The sequence below is a fragment of the Urocitellus parryii genome, chromosome 1 (genome assembly GCF_045843805.1).
Source record: "Urocitellus parryii isolate mUroPar1 chromosome 1, mUroPar1.hap1, whole genome shotgun sequence".
In the NCBI taxonomy this organism is placed as follows: Eukaryota; Metazoa; Chordata; class Mammalia; order Rodentia; family Sciuridae; genus Urocitellus; species Urocitellus parryii.
The window spans coordinates 284,084,452-284,104,995 of record NC_135531.1 but is presented as its reverse complement, the minus strand read 5'-3'; the positions used below and the strand labels follow the sequence as shown (position 1 = coordinate 284,104,995).

Sequence of the window (20,544 nt, the reverse complement as noted above, 5' to 3'; positions counted from 1 at the left end):
AACAGGAGGGCAGCAAAGCACACAGAAAGGCAGTCCTGGTCTCGGAGACGGTGAAGCCAGACTTACAGATAGGGAGCTAGTGTAGTTAGGTAAATCAGGTCTAATATGGAGTAAAATCAGGAATGAAGGCCATGTTGAGAATGGAGTCCAGGAAAGGGGGAGTTGAAAAAGTCTCCAAGGCCCAGAGCCTATCCCAAGGAAATGTTAATGAAGCAGCTCCCAGCAAACAGGGAGATGCAACCCAAAAGCCCTCCCTGCCCAGATCACTCCTTCCCACTTACATTCCATCACTGCAAGATGACAGAACAAAGGACAGGAGTGTGACAGGAATGCGGGAAGCTGAAAGAAGACCTTAGCTATAAAAAAGGGAAGACCTCCCCCTTCCACAGATTCCACCTCTTGGTCCCCTTCTTCCTCCATGGAGAGGAATTTTCTGCTGTCCTTTAATAAAGCTTCACTTTCCACTCTGACCTTGCCTCGGCTTGCTTCTCTGGTGTTATCTTCAGCATTGGGGAAGCAAGGACTGGTCACTAGTAAACAGCGGTAACACTGGTGAGGACAGAAAGACCAGAGAGGATGTCTCTGTCTGAGGAAGCTGCTCATAGTAGCTGAAGCTTTCAGGACCAGCAGAGGCAAGAAGGATGGAGGAGACCCGTGGGGTCCCCCGGGCACTGCTGGGTGGGAACTCCTATGGGGACTGGGACAGAGCTTGGAGGAGACAGGGCTCTCCCCCTGCCTGGTGGCATTCCTGCCCCTCACTCATGGGTCACTATGTTCTTGCCCCAGTTCTCCCTCAGGGCACTGCTCCAAGCTGCCACACACAGCAGAGGACACTGGTGGGTTACGCAGGACCACAGGGGCCCCCACTACCCCCCACCCAGTCCTGCTCATGCTTTTCTAAATTAGACATCACTTCTCATGCCTCCTGTTTAGTTTTGAACCACAGGACCATGGTAGCCTGCTCCTGATTTCCTTCTGATAAATCTTTGAGAGGATCTCCATAACTTCCACTAAACTTTGCCAAATTCAATACCGTTGGTATTTATTTATTTATTTATTTTTAAAGAGAGAGTGAGAGAGGAGAGAGAGAGAGAGAGAATTTTCAATATTTATTTATTTTTTAGTTCTCGGCGGACACAACATCTTTGTTGGTATGTGGTGCTGGGGATCGAACCCGGGCCACACGCATGCCAGGCGAGCGCGCTACCGCTGAGCCACATCTCCAGCCCTGTTGGTATTTAAATATAACCTAGAATCCTGCACTGGACCAGATGGGGATGAGAGGACAGACTCTCAAGGGCAACTGCCCTGGGGCTGGCCACATCCTCCACTCTGGACCTCAGCATCCACCTTTGTGAGAAGAAAGGGGCACCAGAGTCCCTTGCCCAACGTGTACCAGGGCTCAGAGCACTCCCAGTTCTAGAAAATACCACAGCACAGTCCAAAAGTGGTATCTGGCAGACAGCCTGAGGTGCTGCAAGACACGTGTGCACCAGGGGTCCACTTCCTTGCTCCCACTCACCCCCACAGAGAGCTCTGGAAACAGAGGGCCCATGCCCAGGGGAGCAGGCCCAGACAGGATGGCCCAGACACCAGGCCACCCAGAACATGCTGCCATTTGCCCAGAATGAAGGACACGGATGTGAGACAAGGCCAGTGAGGGGCAGTGAGGAAGTGGCCTGCCTGAGCCAACAGGACCTGGAAGGGCACAGCAGGGCCAGCCTCCAGCCCAGCAGACACACAGCCCAGAGCAGAAGCCCCTCCCCTGGGGAGCAGAGCCAGGGGTCCCCCAGAGCTCTCTAAGGCTAGGCCATCTATCATGAGCACCCAGAAGGTTAAATGGTGGTCCCCAGAAGAGAGGCTGTGTCCATGGGGAGCCCATGAACATGGCCTGTTTGGAGTGAGGTCTCAAGAAGACAGTGTTCTGGATGAGGCTGGATCCTAGATGCAATGACAGGTGATGGTAAGGGCCGTAGGCAGGACAGACTTCAAGAGGCAAGTCTACCTGCCAATCACTGGTGTCCCCACTAGTGGCACCTCCTTAGGGAGCAGAGCCTGGGCAGGTTCTTCTTGGACCTGGAAGGAGCCAGCCCTACCAGCACCCCCAGGGTAGGCTTCTGGTCTCCAGGGAAGTAAGAACAGCCATTATTGGGAGTCACCCAGGTGCGCGGCCCCAGGATGCGCTAGAGATTTCAGGAAGAGAGCTGGAAGGGTCAGGAAGCAGAGGGAGGGCAAGGTGCTCTGAGGAGGGGGTGCCGAGGCTGAACTTGCACAGGAGGGCACAGCGGGTTAGTGGGGGCACTGAAGGGGAGGCAGCCATGTCCCCACGCCTCTCTTCTTCCCCAGCTTGCGCTCCAGCCTCCATAGCAGAGAATGGAGCCACACCAACCCCTTGGCTGGCAAAGGAGCAGGAGGGAGGTGACCAGGCCTACAGGGTCCTGCCCTTGCTCCTCTTTACGCCATGGACTTGGAGAGGAGGTGACCTAGGAAGGGTGACCGCAGGTGGAGGAATCAACTGTCTGCAGGCTGGAGCTGCCACAGCAGCACAACTCCACCATGCTAAGATGGAGGGTGGGCCTCCATAATGTGCCTGCCGAGCATGGGTGAGGATGGTGCCCCACAGAGACTGGGAAGCCACAGAAGGTCCTAATTGGGCTGTGATGAAGCCACTAATGCTGCACTTCAAAGATCAACAGTGGAAGCATGGAGGGTGCAGATGTGACCCAGTAAGTTCTCAGCATGAGAACCAAGTCCACAGAGCCACAGGGTTGGAGGAGGCACAGCCTGCTCAACCTGGGGCTCCCTGAAGTTCCTGTTTGGAAGATGCTTTACCACTGGCATGTTTGTATGCTATAAAACCATGTATCATGCAGAGGTTGGTGCAGTTCATAACTCAGGGGCAGAAGAACTGGTCCATAAACAGAAACAGTTGTTCTTATGCACAGAGGGGAGAGCAAACCCTCAGCCATTTCCACAGCTCTCTGCTGGGGTGGCGTGTGACAGGCAAGCCTCGGATAGACTCACCTCTCCCTCCTTCAGCTCAAACACAACAAAATTCTGTGTCTCCCCTATAAACTCAGTTCTATTTTGTCCATATGAAAAACAAGAACTGGAACCAAGTTAGCTGGAGATCTTGAGGTCCCACAGCACTGAGAACACTAGACGCACTGCACAGGGGGCTGAGGGGTGGATATTTAGGGAGGACTTTGGAGTTTCTCCAGCCAGACTGGTGGCAGGGGATTCTGTGGCCCTGCCCCGGGAAGAGCAGACAACAGAGCTCTGTCCCCCTCCTTCCTCAGGCCAACTCTGAGTCAACAAGGCTTGGCCTCCAATTCGGGACCTGTCATGAGCTTTACATGAGGACACCCCTGGTAGGGGAGGACACTACACCCTTCTCGGAGCAGCCAGATCTCTGGGACAAGAGGTCAAGCACATATGTACAGCAGGGCAGAGGCGAACCAAAGCCAAGACCCCCAGGGAATGCTGGAGAAGTCCTGGCATGGAAATTGCTCTTGACCATATAGAGGGCACTCTGCCTGGCCTCTCTGAAGGTCTATTCATTGAAGACCGGCCCTTCCTCCACTCACTCCAGGACACACACCCCAACAGCTTGTGCCTGCAGTTGGAACATGCTAAATCACCAACCCTCATCTGCTTGATCACTAGGTCTGTACTGCTTAGGATGCAGCTATGAAGGACCTGCTCAGAATCATTGCCCAGGAGCAATGGTTTTGTGTGGGAAAGCCACACAAAGGGATACGCTGAATGCACTGTGGAAAGAACACGGAGAAGCGGTGTGCATTCCTCTCCCAGTGGCTCTTGAATCAGCAGTAATGTGGGGGCCTGAGCCGCATGCTCACCCCGATGGGGGAAGCTGGATTATTCTGTGCCTCTGCGCAGAAGCCACGTGTGCTTGGTCGACAGCATTTCCACGTTATTACTCATGGCCATTTTTCTGCTGTCAGGGCACTAGCTAGCTGCCAGCTTTTACCATCACAGCCTGGGAGCAAGCATGTCCACTCAGCTGGCTGCCAGATGGGGGCAGTGGGGGAGAGGGGCTCAGATGCAGAGGCAGTGGTTCTTGGCCACTGTGATGTCAGGGCCTGTGAGCCACATCCCAGCTTTCTACTGCTCCTGCATATGGCACCCCAAGGGGTGGGAGAGCATCACAAGATGCTGGTTCTTAGGACAGTAGCGGGCCTGCAAAGCAGCAGCAAGAGACTGCCCTGAAAGCCACACCCCAGGAAGCAAACCCCACCCATGTGCCCTGCAGTCCGGGTCAGGCCTGGTGTGGGAGACCAACCTTGCAGGTGACTGAGTCACTGCCGGGCTGGGTGATGGAGGCCTCTGGCAGCAGCCTACCTCTAGATGCCCCACCCTTCTTGGGTGTGCATGGGTGTGCCTTCTTACCGCCCCATGGGTGGAGCTCTGCTCACCTGTTCCTTTGTAATATCACCCCTTGCCCATGTTTGGGATAGAATGTTCCATGGAAGTGCCTTGTGTGTGTCCCCTCCTCTTACTGTGCCATTGCGTGTGGCCTACCTAAATGTCAGTCAAACCTGCGGACAGCAGACATCATGAAGATAGACTCAGCCCCCTGAAACCTGACCCCTCGCCCAATTTGAATAGCATCTCCTCAATAAAAGGGGTCGGCACGTGTGGGCGCTCTCTCTCTCTCTCTCTCTCTCTCTCTCTCTCTCTCTCTCTCTCTCTGTTTTGCAGACCCTTAAGGTCAGAGGAGCCATCACAGCAACCCCAAAGAAAAAGGTATTTGTGTCTCTTGTGTGGTTATTTTACGCAGCCCAGTTCCCCTGAAGTGAGCCCTGAGTGTTTTAGTCGCAAACGAAACCTGGCAGCCTTGTGGAGCTAGAGCCTCCAGTTCCAAGCTTCGGGCCACGCCCACACGAGGGCCACGCCCACACGAGGGCCACGCCCACACGAGGGCCACGCCCACACGAGGGCCACGCCCACGGAAGCCGGCCATTCAGGTCCTGGGTTCAGAGGGACCTCCCAGCGCCTAGGACCCAAAATGGAAACTGGAGGAACCCTCGGACTTCTGGAACCTAAGGGCACAATGCCTAGGAGCAGGAGGAAATGGCTGGCGAACACAGCAGATGGACAGGAAGTTTCCAACCCAAAGAAGAGAAATATGGTGAAGGAGCCAAGGAAGCCTGGGGAAGCAGGGCGAGGCGCCTGGCTCCGCTGCAGGGGAGGGGCCGCCCCCAGCCTGCGTCTTCTGCTGGCTTCCCTGGCCTTGTCACCAAGAAAACATGTACCCTGGCGACGTCCCAGCTTGAGGACCCGAGGCGACCCCTGGCTTCTGTAAAAGGCAAGGGGAGTGTTTAAGTAAAAGCAACCTGGGTGGAGTTCACAGGCTCTGGGGAGTCAGAGGGCACAGCAAAGGGGGCAGTGCAAGCGTTCGGTGGAAAGTCCCCACATCTTCTACAAAGTGGTGGATCCAGATGCACGTGTACCCCTAGAATAACTTCCCAGAAGGGTAACACCAAGAAGTTTAAGTAAAAGGCCAATAGAGGAGTAAATGAGGTAGACGGTGATTAGGACCAGAAATACTGTGGACTGAAAGCTTTTTCAGATTTTGGAATCTTCACACACATGACGAGAGGTCTTGTGGACGGGATCCAAGTCAAAACAAGATGGCTTTGTGTTTCATATAGACTTTATGGCCTCAGGTGACCTTGCTCCACATTGGTAGTCGTCTTGTGCAGGAAACAGTTCCGCGTGGTGGCACATGAGCACTAGAAGGCTTCAGAATTCAGACTTCACGATCAGCAACGCTCAACAGTCTAAAAAACAGTCAGCTGACCCAGAAAAGCCAGGGATGGAGGAACACAGGAACAAAGAACCAAGACAAATAAAGACAAATTAGGGTTCAAAGTGAACTGTGTCCATAACGACAAGAAACATCTCAAACAAAAGGCAGGAAAAGCCAGCTGCCTGCACCTCCAGGATCTCACTCAGAAGGCAAGGCACCAGGGCTGTGTAACCAGGGAGGCCACACAGGCACCAGCTGAAGAGCACTGACATCCAGCCAGGGCACATGCCCAGAGACAGAGAGGCCCTTCCACCGTGGCAAAGGGCCAGCTTGTCAGGAAGACACAGAACTCTTAGTGGTTAAGAATCTCATAACAGCTGCAAAATGTATGAAGTAAAAATACAACTGAACAGAAATGAAAACTAGACTCAGTCACAGTCGGTGGTCACCACCTCTCGGTAACTGGCTAGACAAGCACATGAGACTCAGCAAGTCAGAAGATCTGGAAAGCATGCCTCCAGCTTCAGAGAATGCAGATCTTAAGTGCAGGAGGAACATGCATCAGGCAGGACCCAGCCTGTGTCAGGCCATAGAGCACATCTTCATTTCAGGAGTGAGATGCTGCACTCATTCCCTGGGCACAGTGGAATTAACCACAGGTCAGTCACAGAATCTCCAGATCAACAAGATGATGCTAGATAGGCATCATGGGTCCAAGAAGAAATCACAAGGAAATTAGAAAACATGCCAAACAATCATCAAAATGTCAGCCAAAATGTGTGGGATGCAGCTAACAAGGTCTGAGGGGAAGATCTGTGACTTTAAATTCCAGAGAGGAGGCCCTGAAAGGGTCTTTGACGCCCTAGCTGTCAAGGACATGCAGAGGACAACATCACTAGACATCCCCACACTCCCTGCTAGATCACCAGCACAGTGTGGAGGCCCGAGGGTGAGGGCTGTTTGTCACCCGGCGTTAGCCCTCACAGAGTAACTGCTTCAGATGCAGCTTAAAGAAAAACAGGAAAGGCTTTCCACCTTGGTCCCCAGTGTTACCCAGTGAGTGGTTCCCAGCTGTGGGGGACCGAGGGATGGAGGGACAAGCAGGACATTGGGAGGGCGGACCAAAGGGTGAGTGCCTAGCTGTCCCTGGGCCTCAGGTGAACCCAGAGGTGGCAGGCACCCTCCACGTGGGGCTCCCTAGAGGCTGCCTCTGGAGGTAGAAGCAGCCCTCCTAGATTGTGCATCTGCCCCCGGCCAGACCTGAGTGTTGGGAGAGCAGAAGAAGCCACCTGCTCCCGCCTGCTTCAGGTGTGCAGTGGAGAGAGACAGCCTGCTGGGGACAGGTCTGGATTTCTTCCCGACCCCTGTAACCAGGGACCAGAATTCCTGGCACCCACACCCCTTGGTCTATGGGATACAAGTCATTGAGCTACCTGGCACCTGTGACCTCAGTTCAGACTGTCGCACTCCCCTCCCTTCCCGTGTACCGTCCACTGGAGAACCAGAGGACTCCATCCTTCACCTCCCCTGCAGAACAGCCACTCACAGCCCTGCCTGGCCCAGAGGCCTGCAGTCAATGTTGCTGCTGCTGCCACTGGACATATGCTGCGAGGGACAGTAGCCAGCAGGTGCTCCCCATGCTGCTGCCTAGCAGAAATGCAGAGCTGGAGGCAGCTGTGAAAAATCACCCCTTATTCCAGTTGCTCCCACCTGTCGCAAAGACTCCCTTCCTGACCTTCATGCAAGCAGGCAGCAGAGCCGGCCACTCCAGACCCCACCAGAAGGACATATCCATGGCCATCTGCCTTGTCTCAGACTCCCTCCCCACCCTTCTCAGGAGGCCCCCATGGAACTTTCCAGAAGGCAATTTCAGGCCACTCTTGCAGATGGGGACTGGGCTAGCATGCAGACAAATTCTGCAACAGCAGTGAGTAAGCTGTCCTCTGGATTTTCAACTAAGAGAAAAGCAGTGAACACGTTTTGTAGGGAACACTTCCACAAAGGGCTTCCGAGCCTGGCTGTGCTGCAGAGGGGACGTCCAGCTTCCTGGCCAAGTGCCCAGGCGTGGGCCAGCTTCAGTCCATCAGCTATCTAGTTCTGGAACTGGGTTTAAGTCATTTTCTTCTTGGCTCCCTGCACCCCCCCAGTTTCTCGCTCCAGTGACCAGGAGATCCCCAGGCCAGCTGTAGCTGTGGAGGCTGATCACACAGCACCCCTCACGGTGCTCCCTGGAGGGACCCAACACTGCCCCAGGACTGGTCCCACTGACAGAACATTTCTGAGAGTTTTGGTCCCATGTGAGGGCACTTGTGACCTGTGTCCAGGGTCCTGGGTGCTCAGGCGCCCACAGGAGTTGCCACAGGGACGCAGACCATCACCTGCAGATTCCCATCATGGGGTGCCCCAGGAGGTCCTGCTCGGGCAACAAGGGAAAGGTAAGGATGTAGCCAAGCGGCTGGGCTCTGTGTGTGCTGGAGAAACAGCAGCACACCCCCATTTTAGACAGACCCCGGCAGACAGGCATAGCTGCCTCAACAGGAGGCAACCCAAAGAAAGAGTCCAATATAGGAAGTGCCCCCAGAGTCCAGCCCCTCCCTGCCTCTTCTGCACAGGGATGCAAGACTCCAGGCCCCAAAAAGGGAAGGGAGGCTGGGCACAGGAGGCCTGTAAGCCCAGAGATGTGGAAGGCTGAGGCAGGAGGATTGCAAGTTCAGCAACTTAGCAAGGCTCTGTCTCAATATGAAAAAAGAAACTTGGGCTGGGTATGTGGCTCAAGCAGTAACGCGCTCGCCTGGCATGCGCGGGGCGCTGGGTTCGATCCTCAGCACCACATTAAAAAATAAATAAAATAAAGATGTTGTGTCCACCGAAAACTAAAAAATAAATATTAAAAATATTCTCTCTCTCTTCTCTTCTCTCTCTCTCTCTTTCTCTCTCTCTCTCACTCACTCTCTCTCTTAAAAAAAATTACTGGGGGTGTAGAGTGCTTGACTAGCATTTGCAATGCCCTGGGTTCAATCCTCAGTACTGAAAAACACAGTTTAAAAGGGCTGGGGCTGTAGCATAGTGGTTAAGTGCCCCTGTTCAATCCTCAGTACAATAAAAGTAGAACAAAGAAGAGAGGGAATCCGAGCCTCCCCTCCAGCCAGGACCTCTCCTGAGAGTCCAAGGTGGTTTGTCCTCTTTTCTGTCAGGGCCCCCAGCTACCTGAGGCCACTCAAGACCAAAGCTTAACCCACTATGATCCTTCTAGGGACTTCCATGGCCTCCTGCCCCTCACCCCAGTCCAAGACCTGCCCGTCCACCTGTATGACAAACCTGGCCCTACCCCAGCCCTGCAGTGAGAAGTCACAGACCTCTGCAGGTGAGTCCACCCTCACACAGGTGCATAAAACCACATTCCCTCTGTCCACAACAGCGTGACGGGAAGGGCACCAGACCCTCCCAGTGGAAGTGCACCTGCTCTCACAAGTGCCAGGGGCCTGGTGGCAGGGAGCCCTGTCTCTAGGAAACTCATTTGCCCAGAAGGTTCTTCTCATTGTGTCTTCCGTTCCGGGACTCTGGCTGCTGATGTCTCTAGATCAGTTTGGTTACCCAGTGTGATTATCGCTGCACCATATTTCAGCTCCTGTGAAGGCTGCAGTGGGAACTGGGGTGGAGACTCAGATGCCTACAGAACTTGAGTCCCAGGCCTGCAGTGGCTTGTTACTGCCCTCGGCCTCAGCTCCCATTATGAGGTAGGTAGGTGCAGTCTTCAAAACAGCTGAAATACTGAGTAAGCTCTGCCAGAACCCCTGTGCCTGCCTCAGTAGCTCTCGTTCTCATTAGTGAAATCTAATTAATATTAATCATTAGTACAATGAAAACTAATAGTGAGACTGAGGGTGCGTAGAGGCTTGTTTGGTTTTAGGGAAATCAACGGAGTAAACCGAGAAGCACCTTCACAACATCAGTGACCAGAGGCCCATCCTGCGACCGCCGAGCAGGCTGCCAGGCGGCAAAGAGGCCACACGGGGGCGCCACAGGAAAGCACGAAGTGCAGTGGGGCCCGGGCGAGGGTGCTGCAGGAGTGGGGGCGGTGCGGGAGGGGCCCGAGGTGGGCTCTGGGGACGGGGGTGTCCCCGGGAGAGGCCCGAGTCTGGAGTGAGGGGACTTACCCGCTGCCCAGAACTGGAGGAGGCCCTCCCCTCATCTGTCCTGGAGCCCCCGCAGGCAAGGTGGGCCCGATCCTGGGCCTGCGGAGGGATCACAGGCTGGAGTCCCTCCCCTTCCCAGACGAGAGCCCTTTGGGGACAGGTCGCGCAGAGGGGTGTGCGGGCCTCCTGACCCGGCCCTGCGGGGTCGTCCCGGAGGACTGCAGGGAGAGAGGACCCGGGCCGAGGGTGCGCTGGTTGGGTGGGGGTCTCAGAGAGGAGGCTCCGGTCGGCCGTCAGCCCGGCTGCACCGCTGGGGGCGGGAGCCGGCTGCACCGCTGGGACCAGGGCCGCAGTGCGGGGAAGGGAGCTGGGTTTCAGGAGGGGTGCCCCCGCTGACGTCATCTGAAGGTGCGGGCCTGACCCTCCGGCGTGCCCACTCCCCACACCTCTTCCCAGGTTCCTGTCCCAATGCAGAATATGCACACGGTCAGGAGCTCGCGGGCCTCCGGGAGAAGGAAGCAAGGTCCCTAAAGGGAGGAGGGAGAGATGGAGGAGAGCCCCTCCCCAGGCACGGGAATCCACCTGCTTACCCCTCAGTCCTCTTGGGGGAGCAGAGTGACCGTTTTTTGTTTTGGGGGTTTTTTCCTTTCTTTTATTGGAGTTTGACACAGACAAATAAACTCCGGAACAAACAAGCACAGGTCAGATCACTCACAACAGACCCCCTAAACCAGCACTGGAGTCAAAAAAGAGAACAGACCGGGGAGACCAGTGGGCACTGGCTGGCAGCCGGGTGGTCTCAGAGGAGGGTAGCCAGCCAGGCCTGCTAGCAGCCACGTGGACGCCAGAGGGAGCAGTCAGGCTTACTACTAGAGGCCTCCGAGGTTCAGCCTGTACATGCACAGGAGCCACAAGATGCAGATGGTCAAGGAGAGGCAGACCCAGAAGTCCTCCGAGGGCTCAGTGCGCTGCCTTCGAGGGCACCTGTGGGAGCAGAAGTCCTCCTCCTGGTGGGTGCCACACCTGGACTTGCCAGGCCTGGACCTCAGCCGTCTCTTCTGATAACAGCTGTAGGTGACCCAGCCATTGCTTTGGAGACCGCTGACCCTATAGCTGGGGCCCTTGTGCTTTATGACACCAAAGACTGAGGAGGGGATGGTGAGGGAGCCCTGGCTGATGGGGGCAGAACCAGCTGCTCCACTCTCCAGAAGCAGGGTGTGGCCAGCAGTGACCAGGTCCTGGCCCTCTGGCTCTTCTTCAGCCTCGACCATGTTAATAAGAGGGTCTTCATCGCTGGCGTCACCAGTAACAATGAAGGGGAAGGTGACAGAGCCCTCTGCCCTGACAGTGGGGTCCTCAATGTGGTTTTCCCTGGGAGTGACAGAGCTCTGCCTGCCTTCCTGCCCTTGGCCCTGGGTGAAGTCAGTGACAAGATCCTGGCCTCTGATGACACTGGCCAAGGACGAGGGGAAAGTGATGGAACCTTCCCCATGAGCCATGAGGCCAATGACATAGGACACTAGGGGTGGGTCTCTCCCAGGAGTGACAGGGCCAGGGCTGAAGGCCCTGCTACTGGGGACCAGGACAAAGCCCTGGCCCTTGAAGAGGAAGCCTCTCGATGCAAAGGCCCTCTGGACGCTGCCCGGCAGCCCTCGGCGGTGGAAGATGGGGGCGCTGAGGTTCACAGGGGTGCCTTTGTGCTCAGACTCGGCCACAGAGCTTCCAGAGAGGCAGATGGAGCCCTGGCCAATGATGGGTGGCTGGTGGCCACCAGCTGTTGGGAGGCAGCCCTTCCAGTGGCCACCTACAAGGGAGAAAGGGATGGTTATAGTGCCCCCACCCCCACTGAGGAAGCCATCACTCTCAGGGGACAGGTCCTCACTGAAGTCAACCACCAGAAGGGGGACGGTGGCAGGTGTGGGGCCATTGCTGTGGATGAACAGCTGCTGACCACTGGCCTCTGTGGTAGAGCCACAGCCCTTCACAGCATGCCTGCTCTTCCTGGCACTGATACTCTTGACCACAGGCCCCCGGGCAGGGTTGGACACTTGCTGCAGGAAACAGAGCCCTAGATCACAAGCCTCACAGCAGTCTCCGAGGCCGATCTCAGGGCACTGCCCTGGGTCGCTGCTGTCCCCATAGCATTTCCACAGGATGAACAAGACCAGCTTGCTGAGGAAGATGTGGACACTGGCAGGGCTCACCTGGCACTCAGCCAGGGTGTCCCAGGGGCACAGCCTGCACTGCTGGCCCCACACACGCATCCTCACCAGCCCCTGGCCACTGTCCCCGTCCCACCACAGGTGGAAGAGGGTGTGCACGTGGGCAGAGCCCCAGGTCCACGGGCATCGGCTGCACTGGAGCCTGTGGGGGAAGAGGGACAGGTGAGAAAGGGGAGGGCGGGTGGGCTGCCGAGGCCCCACAGCTGGGCCTCTCGGTGCTCTGCTGGGACGCAGACTGCTCATCTGCCTGGCGCCCCACAGCCCTGGGCCTCACATCCCACTCAAACCTCAAACCTCAACCCTCCCCCACCAGCCAGCCAGGCCTGCGGCTCAGGCAGGCCCACACCTCCTCTGCTGTGCAGGAGCTCCATGAGGCTCTAGCCTCTGTCCACAAGTGGGCCAAACGTCGGTCTGACCGCCTTTGCCTGCAGCCCCAAACTCTGAAATTCCAGAAAGCACACAGTGTCACCAGCATGGCACCAGGACTCTATGCCTGTTCCTGAGAGGCCAGGAACTCCTGCCGCTGGCCGAGCCCTGCATGTGGAGCCTGGCACTGTCGGAGGCAGCCATGTGGACAGGCAGGCACGAGCAAGAAGATGTGGGGAGCTGGGAGCTGAGCCCTGTCAGCTGATGGGGGATCTCAGGCAGGAGGAGGCCCTGTCCTTCCCTGAATGGTGATGGAAACTTGGGGGGACTGCTGGAGGAGTTGTCCCAGGGCAGACATGCAAGGTGGCTGAGGCACAGTGACTTGGAACAGTGTGACTGGCCTGCTGGAAGAGCGGTGTGCTGCTTCCAGGTGCATCTCAAGAGTAACGACTCGCCCACACCTGAACAGGCCAGGACCCGACACATGGTGCAGGAAGCTATGGCATTCATGTCAAAGGGCAGAATGACCCCCTCCCTGCCTGGTATCCCAGAGTGACCAGAGAGCATCACCATGGATACAGATGGCTCCCCTGCCCCAGGGCAGCACCAGCCAGGGGCCAGAGTGAGCAGAACAGACTGCAGGTTGCCCCAACAACAGGAGGCCCTGGCCTCCCAGCCCTGAGGTCTCACTGCACCTAGAACTCCTGGCCCCACCCACCTGTTGGGGACCAGACCAGGTGACGACACCTAGGCTACACGCAGCCTGGCCGCAGCCTGTCCTCAGGAACCAAGCGTGACCCAGAACTGGTGGGGAGGCACCTTCAGCCTCTCCCCTTCCCAGGACCCCACCAGAGGCCTCCCTGCCCTCAGCCGCACCTGGAAAGCCCCTTCAGCTGCAACTGGAGACCGCCACCCTCCAGGTCCCCTGCGACCAGGCTCTCCTCAGGGTGCAGAACCCAGACGTCCTGGGGCTTCTTCTGGGCCATCAGCTGGGTGAAGGTGTCCGCCCACACATCCGCCCCAGCCTTGTCCATGCTGTTGCTGGCTCTGCAGTGCCAGCTGACAATGCCACTGGACCCCAGGGAAGCCGCCACCCCCCAGGCGCTGGCCAATCCGCTGCCTTGGCAACAGCAGTTTCCATGGCAACTGGGTTGGTTCCAGAGAATGGGGAGGCAGAAAGGAAAAACCAAACAGGGTGAAATTCCCAGGACCCCCCACCAGAGCCAGGCCAGGAGCCTCCCGGAGGGTATCCAGTGTTCCAGCAGGCAAGCCCACTGCCCAGAGAGGCCTGCACAGCACCAGCCGCAGGCCCCGCTCACCCCCCCAGCACTTTCCAGCTTGCGCAGAGCTAATCACTGCCCTGCCTGTCCTGGGGTCACCCAGCCATGGAAGAAGTGCTGCAAATTCCCCACCCCATGCACTTTTTCTGGACACTCAGTGAGAGGCAGAGGGTTTGCATAGCTATGTGAAGCACCTCTCCCATTATCACCAGGCCCAGAGCTCCCTCCCAACCTCCCCCCTCCCTACATGTGCCAGATCCTCAGCCTGGCTGCCCACCTCCCGAGCTCTGCTCACACCTCTCCACAGAGCAGTACCCTCAGCCCCACGGCTTCTCTGCACACTCACGGCGAGTTCCACCACAGGGCGGTTTGTGCTTGTGTGCCTGACTTCTGAGATTCGGTCTGCACCACTTGCCAAGGCACAAGGCAAAGCAAGTGGAGAAGAGAGCAGGCCTCCATTGGATGCAGTGGGAAGGGTCAGGCCAGTTGGGCAGCTCAGCAGGGAGAGGACGTGGGGTGACTTTTGCTGACAAAGGCCTCCCACATCCAGGTGCCCACTCCACCTCCTGTTCAAGTCCCAAGTGGCTGCACAGATCCCGGAGCCCTGGGTGCTGGCTCCGGGAGGGTGCCAGGTAGAGGCGCCCCCAGGATGGCACGCAGAGCTGTGTCCTTTGGTAGCTGTGGACAGGCAGGTCACTGTCTGGAAGGCCTTGAGCCTCTGCATTCCCTGACACCTACCAGCAGGGTAGGAAAGGGCAGATCCCCAGGGTGACTCCAGAGACTCCCTCCAGGGGAGAACAGACCCCACCCCTCAGCAGGCTATCCATGACCCAGGGGCGTCCTCTTGGCAGAGTGAGCTTAGCATCACGAGCTCTTCCTTGAGCACAGGTCCTGCAGTGGCCTCTCTGGACCCCCAGCTGAGGGTCCCAGGCCTGCAGCACCAACTCCTAGTCCCAGCCGACTCCTTGCTTGGAGGGCTGCAACTGAGGATACGATCCTCCCACTGCAGGGACCTGTGCCCCTCTCAGCCATCAGCACCCCAAGGGACGCCAGGAGCTCAGCCACCCTCCCTTCCCTGGGAACTCGAGAAAACACCCTGTGGCCAGCTCAGCTCCTCACCTCACCTCTGCCCCACCTACCTCCACACACCCCATCTCATCTCCTCTCCTCACCTCCCCTCCATTCTACCTCCTTTCCCTCCACCTCCTTTTCTCATCTCCCTATATTGCACTTCCTCTCCCCTCCCCTCCCCTCCCCTCCCCTCCCCTCCCCTCCCCTCCCCTCCCCTCCCCTGTCCTCCCCTCCCCTCTCCTGTCCTCCCTCCCCTCTCTCCCCTCCCCTCCCCCTCATGCTCCCTTCTCCCCTCCTCTTTCCTCTACCTCCCCTGTCCTGTCCTCTCCTCCCCTCACCTCCCTCTCCTCACCTGCCCTCTCCTCTCGTTCACTTCCACTATCCTCTCCACTCCTGCCTTCTCCTCCTCTCCTCCCCTCTCCTCTGCCCTCATCCTCTCTCCTCTACCTCCCTCCCCTCCACTTCCCCTCTCCTCACCTCCCCCTCCTCCACCTCCTCCACCTCCCATCTCCTCACCTCTCCTCCTCCACCTCCCCTCTCCTCACCTCCCCTCTCCTCACCTCTCCTCCCTTCACCTCTCCTCACCTCCCCCTCCTCCACCTCCCCTCTCCTCACCTCCCCCTCCTCCACCTCCCCTCTCCTCACCTCCCCCTCCTCCACCTCCCCTCTCCTCACCTCCCCTCTCCTCACCTCTCCTCACCTCTCCTCTCCTCACCCCTCCTCCACCTCCCCTCTCCTCACCTCCCTCTCCTCACCTCTCCTCCCTTCACCTCTCCTCACCTCACCTCTCCTCACCTCCCTCTCCTCCACCTCCTCCACCTCCCCTCTCCTCACCTCCCCCTCCTCCACCTATCCTCTCCTCACCTCCCCCTCCTCCACCTCCTCCACCTCCCATCTCCTCACCTCTCCTCCTCCACCTCCCCTCTCCTCACCTCCCCTCTCCTCACCTCTCCTCCCTTCACCTCTCCTCACCTCCCCCTCCTCCACCTCCCCTCTCCTCACCTCCCCCTCCTCCACCTCCCCTCTCCTCACCTCCCCCTCCTCCACCTCCCCTCTCCTCACCTCTCCTCCTCCACCTCCCCTCTCCTCACCTCCCCTCTCCTCACCTCCCCCTCCTCCACCTCCCCTCTCCTCACCTCCCCTCTCCTCACCTCTCCTCTCCTCACCCCTCCTCCACCTCCCCTCTCCTCACCTCCCTCTCCTCACCTCTCCTCCCTTCACCTCTCCTCACCTCCCCTCTCCTCACCTCCCCTCTCCTCACCTCCCCCTCCTCCACCTATCCTCTCCTCACCTCCCCCTCCTCCACCTCCTCCACCTCCCATCTCCCTCACCTCTCCTCCTCCACCTCCCCTCTCCTCACCTCCCCTCTCCTCACCTCTCCTCCTTCACCTCTCCTCACCTCCCCCTCCTCCACCTCCCCTCTCCTCACCTCCCCCTCCTCCACCTCCCCTCTCCTCACCTCCCCTCCTCCACCTCCCCTCTCCTCACCTCTCCTCCTCCACCTCCCCTCTCCTCACCTCCCCTCTCCTCACCTCCCCCTCCTCCACCTCCCCTCTCCTCACCTCCCCTCTCCTCACCTCTCCTCTCCTCACCCCTCCTCCACCTCACCTCTCCTCACCTCCCTCTCCTCACCTCTCCTCCCTTCACCTCTCCTCACCTCCCCTCTCCTCACCTCCCCTCTCCTCACCTCCCCCTCCTCCACCTATCCTCTCCTCACCTCCCCTCCTCCACCTCCTCCACCTCCCCTCTCCTCACCTCCCCTCCTCCACCTCCCCTCTCCTCACCTCCCCCTCCTCCACCTCCCCTCTCCTCACCTCTCCTCCTCCACCTCCCCTCTCCTCACCTCCCCTCTCCTCACCTCCCCCTCCTCCACCTCCCCTCTCCTCACCTCTCCTCCTCCACCTCCCCTCTCCTCACCTCCCCTCTCCTCACCTCCCCCTCCTCCACCTCCCCAAGTCACCTCACCTCCCCCTCCTCCACCTCCCCTCTCCTCACCTCCCCCTCCTCCACCTCCCCTCTCCTCACCTCTCCTCCTCCACCTCCCCTCTCCTCACCTCCCCTCTCCTCACCTCCCCCTCCTCCACCTCCCCTCTCCTCACCTCCCCCTCCTCCACCTCCCTCTCCTCACCTCCCCCTCCTCCACCTCCCCTCTCCTCACCTCCCCCTCCTCCACCTCCCCTCTCCTCACCTCCCCCTCCTCCACCTCCCCTCTCCTCACCTCTCCTCCTCCACCTCTCCTCTCCTCACCTCCCCTCTCCTCACCTCTCTCCTCCTCACCCCTCCTCCACCTCCCCTCTCCTCACCTCCCTCTCCTCCACCTCCCTCTCCTCACCTCTCCTCCTCCACCTCTCCTCTCCTCACCTCCCCTCTCCTCACCTCTCCTCTCCTCACCCCTCCTCCACCTCCCCTCTCCTCACCTCCCCCCTCCTCCACCTCCCATCTCCTCACCTCTCCTCCCTTCACCTCTCCCTCACCTCCCCTCTCCTCACCTCCCTCTCCTCCACCTCCTCCACCTCCCCTCTCCTCACCTCCCCCTCCTCCACCTCTCCTCTCCTCACCTCCCCTCTCCTCACCTCTCCTCCCTTCACCTCTCCTCACTTCCCCCTCCTCCACCTCCCCTCTCCTCACCTCCCCCTCCTCCACCTCCCCTCTCCTCACCTCTCCTCCTCCACCTCCCCTCTCCTCACCTCCCCTCTCCTCACCTCCCCCTCCTCCACCTCTCCTCTCCTCACCTCTCCTCCACCTCCCCTCTCCTCACCTCACCTCTCCTCACCTCTCCTCCCTTCACCTCCCCTCTCCTCACCTCTCCTCTCCTCACCTCTCCTCCACCTCCCCTCTCCTCACCTCCCTCTCCTCACCTCTCCTCCCTCCACCTCCCCTCTCCTCACCTCTCCTCTCCTCACCTCTCCTCCACCTCCCCTCTCCTCACCTCTCCTCTCCTCACCTCCCCTCTCCTCACCTCCTCCTCCCTCACCTCTCCTCTCCTCACCTCCCCTCTCCTCACCTCCCCCTCCTCCACCTCCCCTCTCCTCACCTCCCCCTCCTCCACCTCCCCTCTCCTCACCTCTCCTCTCCTCACCTCCCCTCTCCTCACCTCTCCTCTCCTCACCTCTCCTCTCCCTCACCTCTCCTCTCCTCACCTCTCCTCTCCTCCACCTCCCCTCTCCTCACCTCCCCTCTCCTCACCTCTCCTCTCCTCACCTCCCCTCTCCTCACCTCCCCCTCCTCCACCTCCCCTCTCCTCACCTCCCCCTCCTCCACCTCCCCTCTCCTCACCTCTCCTCTCCTCACCTCCCCTCTCCTCACCTCTCCTCTCCTCACCTCTCCCTCTCCTCACCTCCCTCTCCTCACCTCTCCTCTCCTCCACCTCCCCTCTCCTCACCTCTCCTCTCCTCACCTCCCCTCTCCTCACCTCTCCTCTCCTCACCTCTCCTCTCCTCACCTCCCCTCTCCTCACCTCTCCTCTCCTCACCTCCCCTCTCCTCACCTCTCCCTCTCCTCACCTCCTCCCTCTCCTCACCTCCCCCTCCTCCACCTCCCCTCTCCTCACCTCCCTCCTCACCTCCCCTCTCCTCACCTCTCCTCTCCTCACCTCTCCTCTCCTCACCTCCCTCTCCTCACCTCTCCTCTCCTCTCCCCTCTCCTCACCTCCCTCTCCTCACCTCTCCTCTCCTCCACCTCCCCTCTCCTCACCTCCTCCTCTCCTCACCTCCCCTCTCCTCACCTCCCTCTCCTCCCTCTCCTCACCTCTCCTCTCCCCTCCCCTCCTCCACCTCCCCTCTCCTCACCTCCCCCTCCTCCACCTCCCCTCTCCTCACCTCTCCTCCTCCACCTCCCCTCTCCTCACCTCCCTCTCCTCACCTCCCCTCCACCTCCCTCTCTCCTCACCTCCCTCTCCTCACCTCCCCTCTCCTCACCTCCCCTCTCCTCCACCTCCCCTCTCCTCACCTCCCCTCTCCTCACCTCCCTCTCCTCACCCTCCTCCACCTCCCCTCTCCTCACCTCCCCTCTCCTCACCTCTCCTCCACCTCACCCCTCCTCCACCTCCCCTCTCCTCACCTCCCCTCTCCTCACCTCTCCTCCTTCACCTCTCCTCACCTCCCCTCTCCTCACCTCCCCTCTCCTCACCTCTCCTCTCCTCACCCCTCCTCCACCTCCCCTCTCCTCACCTCCCCTCTCCTCACCTCTCCTCTCCTCACCCCTCCTCCACCTCCCCTCTCCTCACCTCCCTCTCCTCACCTCTCCTCCCTCACACCTCTCCTCACCTCCCCTCTCCTCACCTCCCTCTCCTCCACTCCTCCACCTCCCCTCTCCTCACCTCCCCCTCCTCCACCTCCTCTCCTCACCTCCCCTCTCCTCACCTCTCCTCTCCTCACCTCCCTCTCCTCACCTCCCTCTCCTCACCCTCTCCTCCACACCTCCCCTCTCCTCACCTCTCCTCTCCTCACCTCTCCTCCACCTCCCCTCTCCTCACCTCCCTCTCCTCACCTCCCTCTCCTCACCTCTCCTCTCCTCACCCCTCCTCCACCACCCTCTCCTCACCTCCCTCTCCTCACCCCCACTCCTCACCTCTCCTCTCCACCCCTCCCTCCACCTCCCCTCTCCTCTCCTCACCCCCTCCTCCACCTCCCCTCTCCTCACCTCCCCTCCCTCCACCTCTCCTCTCCCCACCCCTCCTCCACCTCCCCTCTCCTCACCTCCCCTCTCCTCACCCTCCCCTCCTCACCCTCCTCCACCTCCCCTCTCCTCACCTCCCCTCTCCTCACCTCACCACTCTCCTCACCTCTCCTCTCCTCACCTCCCCTCACCTCCCCTCTCCTCTCCTCACCCCTCCTCCACCTCCCCTCTCCTCACCTCCCCTCTCCTCACCTCTCCTCTCCTCTCCCCTCCTCCACCTCCCCTCTCCTCACCTCCCCCTCCTCCACCTCCCCTCTCCTCACCTCCCCTCTCCTCACCTCCCTCTCCTCACCTCCCCCTCCTCCACCTCCCCTCTCCTCACCTCTCCTCCTCCACCTCCCCTCTCCTCACCTCCCCTCTCCTCACCTCCCCTCCTCACCTCCCCTCTCCTCACCTCCCCTCTCCTCACCTCTCCTCTCCTCACCCCTCCTCCACCTCCCCTCTCCTCACCTCCCCTCTCCTCACCTCTCCTCCCTTCACCTCTCCTCACCTCCCCTCCTCACCTCCCCTCTCCTCACCTCCCCCTCCTCCACCTCTCCTCTCCTCACCTCCCCCTCCTCCACCCTCCTCCACCTCCCATCTCCTCACCTCTCCTCCTCCACCTCCCCTCTCCTCACCTCCCCTCTCTCCACCTCCTCCTCCCTTCACCTCTCCTCACCTCCCCCTCCTCCACCTCCCCTCTCCTCACCTCCCCCTCCTCCACCTCCCCTCTCCTCACCTCCCCCTCCTCCACCTCCCCTCTCCTCACCTCCCTCCTCCACCTCCCTCTCCTCACCTCCCCTCTCCTCACCTCCCCCTCCTCCACCTCCCCTCTCCTCACCTCCCCTCTCCTCACCTCTCCTCTCCTCACCCCTCCTCCACCTCCCCTCTCCTCACCTCCCTCTCCTCACCTCTCCTCCCTTCACCTCTCCTCACCTCCCCTCTCCTCACCTCCCCTCTCCTCACCTCCCCCTCCTCCACCTATCCTCTCCTCACCTCCCCCTCCTCCACCTCCTCCACCTCCCCTCTCCTCACCTCCC

General features: G+C 59.4%; 1 protein-coding gene across 1 annotated transcript; it reads right to left on the bottom strand.

Annotated features, from left to right (window-relative positions):
- Positions 1 to 10,778: 10,778 nt before the first annotated feature.
- Positions 10,779 to 13,531, bottom strand: Rtp5 (receptor transporter protein 5 (putative)). Its single transcript, XM_026381961.2, has 2 exons — positions 13,374 to 13,531; positions 10,779 to 12,273 (listed from the first exon to the last, which is right to left on the bottom strand). Exons 1-2 carry the CDS (start codon positions 13,529 to 13,531, stop codon positions 10,779 to 10,781), a joined length of 1,653 nt encoding a protein of 550 aa, XP_026237746.2.
- Between the last annotated feature and the right edge of the window lie 7,013 nt (positions 13,532 to 20,544).